The sequence below is a fragment of the Anabrus simplex genome, chromosome 1 (genome assembly GCF_040414725.1).
Source record: "Anabrus simplex isolate iqAnaSimp1 chromosome 1, ASM4041472v1, whole genome shotgun sequence".
In the NCBI taxonomy this organism is placed as follows: domain Eukaryota; kingdom Metazoa; phylum Arthropoda; class Insecta; order Orthoptera; family Tettigoniidae; genus Anabrus; species Anabrus simplex.
Window position 1 is genome coordinate 1,341,914,366 of NC_090265.1, and position 12,576 is coordinate 1,341,926,941.

The 12,576-nt window shown below is 36.4% G+C and overlaps 1 protein-coding gene across 3 annotated transcripts in view; it reads left to right on the forward strand.

Annotated features, from left to right (window-relative positions):
- The window catches only part of Art1 (arginine methyltransferase 1), a 128,954-nt gene extending 120,835 nt beyond the window's left edge, over positions 1-8,119 (forward strand). For all 3 annotated transcript variants that reach the window (XM_067137787.1, XM_067137788.2, XM_067137789.2), the window contains one exon: positions 7,246-8,119. In XM_067137787.1, the coding sequence (XP_066993888.1) occupies positions 7,246-7,629 (384 nt within the window). In that variant the 3' untranslated portion in view covers positions 7,630-8,119. The remainder of the gene's footprint in view (positions 1-7,245) is intronic.
- Positions 8,120-12,576: the final 4,457 nt, after the last annotated feature.

Consider the following 12,576-nt stretch of genomic DNA (forward strand, 5'->3'; position numbering starts at 1 on the left):
TTTACGTTGCTGTGCGTGACATATTGAAATCAATGAAAGCTAGTTGTGGGTAATCATGGGGCCAGTGTAAAACCCTTCAACTCCATAACTGTACCATATGTATATATTTTTAAGTATATTTTTTTAGAATAGTGGCACTCACGTATTTTTCAGCAGTGATATAGACTGGGTATAAGCTATGTGTCCCTGAACCTCTTATTCTAAAGAACACACACCCCCGAATATTTTCAGCACAACAGTGCACTTCAAGATCTCTTAAACCGTTGGACATAATAGTGGCTTTGACACAGATAACCTGACATCTGAATACCAGTGATTCTTGATCAACTCCAAGAACTATATCGATTCCAGCCTCAATATATGTAATATTTGTAAATACCACCCTTAACCCCAAAACTGTACCATATGTATATATGCTAATTTTAAGTAATTTTAGAATAGTGGTATCATGTTTATTTAATGGCATTCTTGTTTAGTTTTAATTTTAGTACTGTTTAATTCTGTACAGTCACTATTAAGTAAGTTCTCTAACAGCTGAAGATGACCAATTTACGGTTCGAAACCGGTACTGTTTTTATGTAAATTATTGACACATGTAAAATAAAGTATTGATTAGGTGGAGAACTCATCCTTCATACTTGTACTTGAACTATCAATACGGACCATGAAACTAATAGATTATAGTACTGTAATCACCTGTCAACAGGTCACTGAGAGGTGGTGGTACTTATTATTATTTTAAGATGAAGTACAATTAGGCAACCATGGTCACTGAGACTGGGACCCTATAGTATGCTTCTGACTGGGACACAGTGGCTCCACTGTCATCTGAAGCAGAGCCGCAAAAGGCAAGACAGGCGATTACACCGGAAAGACTCCAGTTTCCTGTTTTCAGCAAAATAAGAAATAAAGCCATGATGCAGACTTTTTATTTTCATTAGCATTAAAAGATAAAGTCTTGCTTATTAATACATATTCAGGGTTGTCAGTACTTGACTGATAAATAAAATGGTATTTAATAGCAGTGATATTACCGGCCAGAAAACCCGCTAGTTGCTGTTATTGATTTTCACCCGCTTACTTAACATAACCCTCCAGATCTAGAAGGAAAACCTTTCCCATCGCAACCCTGTTCAGATTCATATATTTTCGAAATAGTTCATACATTTTCCTATAAAATATTGCTAGTAGCATAGTTTGAAGTCAATTCTAGAAACCTCCTTTTCCATCTTCATTCAGTGCATAGGTTCATGCATTTGCTTTTATCTCGGATGGTAATTGTTCTTTTGCCACTACAAAACTTGCACAGTGTTAATTCTTCTATGTATGGACAACAAGCCAATAACTTAAAATTGCTTATCTGTTATATTATGCTTTTTCCTAATTATTGTAACTAGCATATTTCCTGCAAGGCCATTAGGATGCCCCCTACTCAGTTTCTGGCAAAGGTACACTATGCAAGATGGATTATGCACATCAAAGATAGTTTACCACCTGTCTGTAAGGGAGCAAGCACTGATTGACGCGTACTATGAAGCGTAGGCTTCCAATATCCATATTCAGATGGTGGCGTGCTGTGAAGATAAGGAATGTCACAGTCCATCCTGAGACGAACTGTTGCTCAAAGCTACTGACCACAGGTTCGGTCAAGTGTGCTTGAAGTGACCGTCCATCCACATCCTGAACTGAGAACATGGCAAGTGTGAGGGAAATGTTCAGTCGCATATTGCGAAAGGCTCACAAGGTATGCTGTACAAAAGGTATTAAACGAAGAATTGAATTTCCGCCCATGGAAACCCCATCACGTCCAGCAGCTGACAAGACTACAACTCATAAGTGGAGTATGGACAGTTTATACTGGGTTGGCAAGAGAACTGGCCTCAACTATTTCTAAATATCCTTTGGAGTGACGAGGTCGTATTCCATGGGAAAGGTTCCATCAGGCATAGATATCAAGGATAATTTAATAAAAAAACCACCTATTCAATACTTTCCAGTTTAATGTGGTTATTATCTACATGATTTTATGTAGACTTATTTGGTCAGGTACATGTTTCACCCATATTTTGGGCATCTTCAGCCTGTAAACAACCTTTAGGTCAAGGTTTGGGACCTTTTTAACCAATATAAACATACCAATATATACACTATATACATTACTGTATATACAATAGCCTATATACAAACATAAGTTAATACAGTTAAGTTTTTTGGTCCTAATCTATCTAATATGAAAAATGTCCAAAACTAAAATGGATCTTCTTTTCGTTAAAAGAGGATTGCATATCTGGGTTTATGTGACCCCTATATCATATTAAGTTCTTGACGTACCGTGTCTGGTGACAGGATGTGTCGTCAACAATAAGTGGAGATTTGAACTGATTGTTGCTTGTAGGTTGGTCAAGATTGAAAATATAAATTTAAATTAAATGTGTTTTAACTTGGCAGTTCCATTCTGGTTAACTTAAGATGTTCAAAAATAAAATGAAACGGATCTTCTTTTTTAAAATCATAAGTCTTGAGAAAGGGTGATATTAAAACTGGGGCTTATTTGACCCACGATTTTCATTTTCTTGTTCTTGACGTAACTAATATTTAAATGTGTTGTCATGCACAAGTGGAGATTTAAAAGCCGATTGTTGTAGGTAGACTGGTCAAGAACATTGTGAATGAAACTGTTAGCATCTTGACTTTGGGTCTCATGTAACGTCAAGGAATTGACGAGTACAAAATTAAGCTGTTTCATAGTTTTATGCTGCTGCTTAATTGCAAAGAAACATCCTAGACACTTGATACAGTCTTGTGTGAAAATTGTTCCCGTTGATGTGTTGCTTGGTCTTTGGGAGGGATCTTAAGAATATCTGTAATGAAGTAGAAAAATAATTTTGAATTTAAAATTTAGAGCACGCGTTGTGATAAAATGTATTAAATTAACTCCTCTTAACTGTAAAATGACTTACTTTTTCAATTAATACTAGATGGACCTGTCTGTTCCGGCAGCGCCTGTCTTATCACCATTTCTACTCCTGGTGTTGTACTGGTGCGGTAATGGAGGGGCGGGACATGGAGGGAGAGTGGGGGTAGGCTGGTCTATGGGCGTGTGTGCTGGTGCTGGAGGGGAGTTTCTAGAAGCAATATGGGTGGGTTTAACTTTTGGCATGGTGGATGAAGCATTTGAGTGTGAAGATTTAAATAATTGACACCGAGCTCGATAGCTGCAGTCGCTTAAGTGCGGCCAGTATCCAGTATTCGGGAGATAGTAGGTTCGAACCCCACTGTCGGCAGCCCTGAAAATGGTTTTCCGTGGTTTCCCATTTTCACACCAGGCAAATGCTGGGGCTGTACCTTAATTAAGGCCACGGCCGCTTCCTTCCCACTCCTAGCCCTTTCATGTCCCATCGTCGCCGTAAGACCTATCTGTGTCGGTGCGACGTAAAATAACTAGCAAAAAAAAAATTGACGGATTTTGTTTTGATCTGAATTCACGATATTAATTAATCTAGGTGTTAATTCGTACAAAGGATTTTTAATTTCATTGACGTCGTTGAGATTTTTATTTTTATTGTAGGTTTGGTCTAAAAAGATGTGTAGGTTTTCCAGTTCATTAATTTCCCTTTACCTATGCTTCTAATGATGATAAGATCTTTCTCTATGGATGTAAAGTGACGGCCCGTTTCTCTCATGTTGGCTCATCGCTGAGTACTTGTGTTTTTGAGCGTTATAGTGTTCCAGATATCTCGTGTTAAAGCTCCGGCCAGTCTGTCCGATATAAGAAAAATCACATTGTGTACATGTTAGTTTATATATGCCGGACCTTGAATAATGGTTGCTATTGTGATTGACCTTGTGATTAAAAAAATGTTTCGATTGGTGTTAACTGTCCTGAAGGCTATATTGATATTGTGCTTCTTTAAAGTATTTGCGATCTGATGGACGGCTGGGTTGTTATATGTAAATGTGGCGAAACTAGTTTTTTTTTTTTTTTAAGGTTTTTCTGGGACGAGGTTAGTGGACAATTTAATTTTGATTTTATTAATCAAACGGTTGACCATATCTATTTTAAACCCGTTGAGTTGAGCAAGATTCCTTATGTACTTCAGTTCAATTTTTAAATTGTTGGGAGAAAGAGGAATTTTTAAAGCTCTATAAATTAAATTATAGAAAGAGGCTTGTTTTTGGGACTTGGGGTGTAGGGATGAATTCATAATAGTTAAGGGAGAGTGTGTAGGTTTCCTGTATATTCGAAAATCGAAGGTATTATGTCCGCTTGTAATAGTTAAGTCCAAAAAGTTTAATGAGTTCCTAACCTCATCCTCTTTAGTAAATTTAACATTGGGGTCAATTTTGTTTAGGGACTCCAAGATCTCGTCACTATTAGTGACATTTTTGTCGAAAATTATGAAAGTATCGTCTACAAATCTCAGCCATAAACATACGCCTTTTATTTGTGTTATAATTTTTGTGTGTTCTATTGTGTCCATATAAATGTCTGCTAAGGTGCCAGAAAGAGGGTCGCCCATCGCTAAGCCTTTTTGTTGGTAAAACTTTCCATTGAAAGAGAAAAAGTTGTTGCTTAAGACAAAATTTAATATCTTCATGAATTCTTCAATTTCCATCTTACTAAGGCCACTGTGTTTATTGATATTATCACTGATGATTCTTACAGTTTCTTTGGTAGGGATGTTTGGGTACATATTTACAACGTCATAGGAGCACATTGAGTGATTGGGTCGCAGCTTAAACTCGTTTAAAATTTCGCAAAAAGTGAATGAATTTTTTAAAGGATGTTTATTATTGAATACGTAATGTTTTTTTAGAAAGCCGTGAATGAATTTTGATACTTTATAGGTGGGGCTGTTTCTACAGTTTATGATAGGGCGTATTGGAATGTCCTTCTTATGAATCTTGGTAAGGCTCTGGCTGTTGGAATACTAGGGTTCATGTTAAAAAGTTTTTGTTGTTCTTGTTCATTGAAAAGAAAGTTAGAACTTCTTATTAGAGTTTTTAGATTTCGCTGAATTCTCGTGGTTGGATCTTTGTTGACTATTGTGTATATTTTGTCCTTAAAAATGTCTTCTGTTTTTTGAATGTATGTGTTTTGATCTAGGAGAACTGTGGATCCTCCTTTGTCCGCTTTTGTGACAATGTTGTTGTCGTCTATTTTCTTTTTTACGTTCTGGATCAATTTTTTGTGGTCGAAATTTGAATATGCGTTTATTTCTTCCGCTAGTTTTGGTAGTTTCTTTTTTTACCTCAAATCTGGTATCATTTTGTGTTTCTAAAGGGAGTTAAGAAACGTTAGCCTCGATCTCAGCTACTGTATTGATAATATCCGTTTCTTTTTTCTTGCTAGGCCAGTTATGTTCCATTTTATTTTTATTTTTGAACATTTTAAGTTAACCAGAATGGAACTGCCAAGTTAAAACACATTTAATTTAAATTTATATTTTCAATCTTGACCAACCTACAAGCACCAATCCGTTCAAATCTCCACTTATTGTTGACAACACATCCTGTCACCAGACACGGTACGTCAAGAACTTAATATGATATAGGGGTCACATGAACCCCGATATGCAATCCTCTTTTAACGAAAAGAAGATCCATTTTAGTTTTGGACATTTTTCATATTAGATAGATTAGGACCAAAAAACTTAACTGTATTAATTTATGTTTGTATATATTGTATATAGTGTATATATTGGTATGTTTATATTGGTTAAAAAGGTCCCAAACCTTGACCTAAAGGTTGTTTACAGGCTGAAGATGCCCAAAATAATGGGTGAAACATGTACCTGACCAAATAAGTCTACATAAAATCATGTAGATAATAACCACATTAAACGTGGAAAGTATTGAATAGGTGGTTTTTTATTAAATTATCCTAGATATCTATGCCTAACGTTATCTTCAATACGGAACAACAATGAGAGTTGTTACTTGTAATAAGGTTCCATCAGTCGACACACATGCCATTACTGGGCGGAACACAATCCAGTATGATGGAGAAGATTTTAGAGTTGTCCAAAAGTCGCCTCGTGGTGTTGAGTGATGGCCATAGATGCCAGCGGGCCATATCTCCTATGTAATACCACAAACCCAGTGCACTACAGTTTGATGTTTGAAGATTACGTATGGCCGATAGTGTCTGGATGGGAAAATAGACATTTTCATGTAGGATGACACACATTTTGCAAATGATGTGCATGCATGGTTGGATGAGAAGTTTCCAGAACATTGACTGAGGCGATGTGGAGCTTAAGAATGCCCTGCAAGAAGTCGGACCTCACACCCTGCAACTTTTTCCTGTGAGGTTGGTCCAAATAAGTCTACCAGACAAAACCTTACACACTGGAAGAATTGGAAGCACAAATCTGGGACATTATCACTGATATCCCACACAACTTTCTCCAGAAATCTGTGGGTTCCATTCCCAACCATTAGAGGTAATTGGTAAACATACACATTCGTATTCCCAAGTAACAATGTACACATAACGTAAATTTCAATAAATTAGAATATATGTATGTTTCTTTTTTAAAATACTTATATGCAGTATTGTGTAAGGGAATTTGAAACATAACCTTGATCCTGAAAATGTCAACACTGGGCGAGTTGGCCATGTCGTTACGGTCGCGCAACTTTGAGTTTGCATCCAGGAGATAGTGGGTTCGAACCCCACTGTCGGCAGGCCTGAAGTCGCCTCCAGAAGACCTATCTGTGTCAATGCGGCGTAAAGTCAATTGTAAAAAAAAATGAAAATGACAAGAAAATCGGTGTGTTTTTTACCTGTCCTCATACCTCTCCTCCCTTATTTGGAAAAATTATGTCGGACATTGTTCAGTGTTCTTCCCTCTCTGAAGAGCCTCTCTTTCAATCTCCTCCAGTAACTTCATAAAAAACCTTTCACTTCATATTTGTCTTGTGTGTAATTTAATTATAGTGGGTCTTTTTTTTTTTTTTTTTTTTTTTTTTTTTTTTTTTTTTTTTGAATAAATGTTTGGTTAAATTTAACAGGTGTTCCCTAGTACTGTGGTTGCAATTTGTACTTGCAAGCTTGTATGTTGAATATTACTTGCTATATCTCAAAGATCTGACATCAGTTTGATGTGTAAACTTGTTATTAAACTGTATTTTCTTCCATACATACTCCCTAGTTCCCAATCCCTGATCAAATATATTTTCATCTCTTTTAGAATAATCTAATTCCTACCTTTTATTTGTTATTTTGTAACCTGCCTATAGGTGGTGACCAATGCATGCCTTTTGAAAGAAGTGGATCTCTACACTGTGACAAAGGATGACTTGAATTTCACTGCTCCTTTCCATCTGCAAGTTCGGCGGAATGACTATATCCAGGCTTTAGTCACTTTTTTTAATATTGAATTCACCAAATGTCACAAGCGAATTGGATTCAGTACTGCCCCAGAAGCTCCATACACTCATTGGAAACAAACTGTTTTCTATTTTGACGATTATCTAACTGTTAAAAAGAATGAAGAGATATATGGAGTATTTTCAATGAAGCCCAATGCTCGTAATAATAGAGACTTGGACTTCACTGTTGAATTGGATTTCAAGGGTGAACTCGGTGAGGTGCATGAGACTAATGTTTACCGTATGCGTTGAAATTTTTCAAATTTTAGGGAATTTACTCTACGGAAATGTGACCACTCCGTTTGGAGAGCGTTAAGACCAAGAAAAGCGTATTTCATACGATTGTATTGGTTTGATAATTACTTTATAGACTTTTCATTTGTAAATTTTGGACTCTTAATTACGAAGGCTGCATTGCCATAGGATTGCATTGATCAGCTATTATAGGAGTCTTAAAATGTTTCCATACTTTTTAATCAAGTAAACCCATGAATGTAATCCTTTCTTTGTTCTCAGATCAATTGTGTACCCTGAATAGTGTAGAACTATTGTTACCAGTTAAAGAATTTCTGAATCAGTATTCTGAGTGAGAGGAGTACCTGTTTATTGAACAGCCATGTTACTGATGAGGCTGAATGCATGTCTTCATAATGAGTAGTCTGATCTGAGTATTTTTTATGTGTTGTACAATGGCAGAGATCTGTATTTAAATATTAATTAAACACAATTTTTGTGAATAGAAGTGCATTTTTAGTTTGTTTTAATATTTTCCCTAACTACCATGATTCTGATTAATTATACTTGGTATTTGTTCTGGACTACAGAAAATTAAGGGCAACCCATGAGGATTGTTGCTATGTTTATTCTGGATGTAATCAAAACATTTCTGTAGTGAACAGTTACAATACTTCCAGTATCATTTGTAAAAAATTGCACTTTTTTAATAAAAGATATGTTTAGGTTTTTAATTAAAAATTTAGTTTAATACCTCTCAACTTTTGTAATACATGTGATTTAATTACTTGTGTATCACTGCACATTAGTATGCTTCATGCATAGCAGTAAAATCTTAGATTCCTGGAAAATGTTCCATGTAAAAATGCTTGTGACTTGTCTATGAATACAAAATTCGGGTGGTATGTATAATTTGTATCTTATTTGTTTGTGATAGTGAAGAGGTCGTCTACTTTGTCATCTGTTAAAGTTATGCAACTTATAAGCAATTCATACGTATTGTACAGGTTACTTGAATTACTGACAACTGTATATACCGGTACTGTACTGAGAAGGAATAGTTTACTGGAATTGGAGGAACTATATTTTCATGGTGTGTGGTTTTTTTAAATTTTAATGGTCCCTTAACTGTCCAATGTGAAACAAAAATTTGTAAAGAAAGTTAATAAGAAATTCAATTCATAGAAGTTCTTTCCATCAGTTTTGACTACCAAAATTGTGTGCTTTTATTGCCAGTAGAGTTGACATCTTTGTAGGAATTAGAAACATGTTTTGCTGTTGGTTTTTTCTAGGAACACCTGCTAAACATAAAGTAGCAGTAGTTTGTGTTTGTATGGAATGTGGGTGAGATGAAACTGTCAGAAAGATATTTCATATGTAATATTTAGGGCAGCAGTTTTTGCAAGTCATAACTTCGGGGTGGAAGCTGTTTGCAAAAATCAGGGGAAAGTCTGTATTTGACCCACTGACTTCAGGTTCTGGTTGAAAAAGTATATTCCATTCCATCAGTAAAGTCCATAGGTAAATATTTAACCTTGTACTACATGCCAGATTTTGAAACTTTGTCTACATGAAGGACAACTTTCCGTTTGTCCCACTGCCCTGGTATGGTGACATAATTAGCATTATGTTCTTAATCATCCATTTCACGTACGGAATCACTGTTTGGTTACTCACTCTCATCAGAAAATCTTGTATAACGTTAGTCCTAGCAAGTCAGTTGGTGAGTAATTGCAATCACTTTCATGATAAATACAAGCCTCGGATCGAAGAACTCAAGACAATGTTTAGGTACATATGACTGCTTACAGCCTGAAGCTTCATCAGCTACAAAACCCAAATCAAGACCCAGTTGCCGGATTGGAACATTGAATATTCTAACACTGACAAATAAAACTGAAGAAATAGTTGATCTGATGGAAAAGAGGAAAATTGTTTATCATGGGGATGAGTGAAACCAAATGGAAGGCAACAGGAATAAGACTCCTCTGTCTAGACCAGGGGTTCCCAACGTGGGGGGCATGGGGCTTTATCAGGGGGGGTGTGAAGTGATTTCCAAATTAATTTTTAACTCGAATATTACAATTTTGTGTAACAAACATTTTTCGAATCTCTCCAGGTGATTGCCGCGCCAAGTCAATCGTTCAAAAGCACTGGTAATTGCCAACTGTCGGCACAAACCTCTGCGGAGCCGCGAGATTGGAGCTAAAATAAGAAATTTGCTGTGTTGTGAGGAGCAAAATGAAGCCTGAGAGCAGGTGCGGGAACAAGACCACTCAACGCACGTTTAATTGCACACTTTGTGGACCTACTTGCGTGAAAGTAAACTATGACCATACGCGACATGTTTCAACTCATCAACGATGTAGTATAGTTGCATTTTCCAGTATTATTGTTAATACTGTACGAGGTTTTTTTCTCAAACAAAATATATTACATGAAGGAGGTTCTAGTATAAATGTCGAAATTATATCAAATTGATCTAGTAGCGAGAACAGGAGGTAAGGCAATAATAGTAGGCTAAATTTCAATAAATTTATTTAATATAACATGTTAGGCTTTCACAGCTAGCATGAAATTCTATGTGGGCCTACTGATATTTTGGGCTACAACTAATTAATGTTTAACCACAGCAATTGATGAAACAGTGACATTTCCTCACCAAAGATCTAACTGGCAATAAGTTACTACAGTCAGGAGTCGACATTAACTCTGAAGGACAAAGAATATCGGAGTTTCAGAAGCAACAAATGAAGTGGAACTTCCTACCTCCCTCTCACTCTGGCATATAGACTAGTTTTGTGGGTAGCTCGTCCGTGAATTATTTGTTCCCACCCCTACACATTCTTATTCTTCCCTTGCAGTCAAATCGGCGAGAGATACATATTTGTACAACTGTCCCATCAGAGATGGCGCAGAGGCCCTTAGACTGTTGATTCTGTGCCTCGTATACTTTCGCAGTGGACGTGTCTGTCAAGTTGTTTATTGTGAGTGTTGTGTATGCTTCACTGTAACAGTGGGACTGTGCGAATTGTGTTATTTCATATTGTGACTTTTTAAAAAAATGATAACGATGTTCAAGAAGAGACTGTACAATGATGACTACATTAAATATGACTTCACAGTCGTTGAACGGAACGGGATACAACAGCCTCAATGCGCAATCTGCCACTGTGTTCTGAGTAACGATGCGATGAGGCCTGTGCGTTTGGAGAGACATTTAAACATGAATCATTCAGGCTTAAAAGACAAACCCACAGAATGTTTTTCAGTTAAACTCAACTCACTAAAACGTATGAAATGATATTCATCGGGTACTTTTAACCAAGAAAATGAGAGAGCAGTGGAAGCATTGAACTAGCTCTTCTGATTGCCAAAGACAAAAAAGCACGCACAATTGGGGAAACATTAGTAAAGCCATGTATGTTATTAGCCGCAAATGTAGTTTTGGGTGAAGGGAGTCAGCAGAAATTGTCTAAAATTTCTCTTTCTGATAACACAGTGAAGTGCAGACTTCAAGAACTGTCAGAAGACATTGTTTTCAGTTAAATGTGATGAAACAACCGATGTGGCCCATTGTTGTCAACCGATTGTATATTGTTGATTTGTCGACAATGGAATTTTAAGAGAAGACTTTTTTTCTCCCAATGTTTGAAAACAACTTTGAAAGCTTGTGATGTGTTTTCTGCCATTGATATATTTTTTCCAAGAACACGGTCTTTCCTGGGAAAATGTAGTGGGTGTATGTACGGATGGTGCACCTGCTATGATTTAGTCACGTTCTGGGTTTCTCAAATTGGCCAAAGATAAAAATCCAAACATCATGGGAACCCAACCTTGCCCCAAGGTTTTAATAACACTCTATAAGTTATATTTATTCATGAACATAACAGGCGTTCAGCCCCAAATACATGTTCACAATAAAATAATCCAACCTAAGCCACCACGTTCACAACAATAAATAAAATAATCATAACAGAAGAAAATAATAATTTAAACAATTAACTAATAAAAATAATAAAGCCCTACAAACCAACTGGCCTACGGTTGATTCCCTCGAGGAACCGTTAGCCTTATCACATAATTTAATATAAAAATATAAAATACCACTTTTCTTAACCCAATTCCTCATTGCTGGTCCCATACTACCCTACACAGAAAGGGAAAAGAAAAATCATACAATCCAATCTCAACACTGGTCTCCCTCCACACTTACCTTAAATACCACTTTTCTTTCAACACATTAATACCACTCATGTTGCAACTTATCCTTATTTACTCATGCTTGATCTCATTTAAAACCCAAGCCATGCTCAGCATTACATTTGCTATCGCAACCATCACTCATTACGTGTCCTTGTGCATTCAGCACATACGTCATCTTCATTGTTCTCTAGCTTACTCTCTGACCAAACCATAACAACCAACATTCCGCAATTGCATTCCAATCCACCATACACTACATTTACCAACCCGCATTTACTCTTACAAACCACCTACTGTACCGAAAAGGTATAGAAAAATAATACAACACACGCCACCAAACCAAAATTTACAAAATGACACCACTTAATACAATCACCTCTCCAACTCCAAAATTTCAGCAATAAATAAAACTATCTCAATACCAAACCATCTTCGCCTACAAAAACCAAACACTCATATACCAACACTTCTCCCACACCACATTTCGTTTCAATAGATAATAAAATCAGCTCTACAACTCCAAACATTCATCAATACACTACCATTTAATACCAACACATTACCTCATATACCACCTCTCAATCTTCCGAATTCAGTAATCAATTATCCGATTACATCAACTTTCTAATACCAAACACAAATACAATAATACCACTTCCCAAATCTAAAATAATTCAGCAATAAATAAACCATCTACATACAAACTCCCGGATTCAGATACCACCTCTTACCCACAATTTCCATTTCAGATCCACCTCA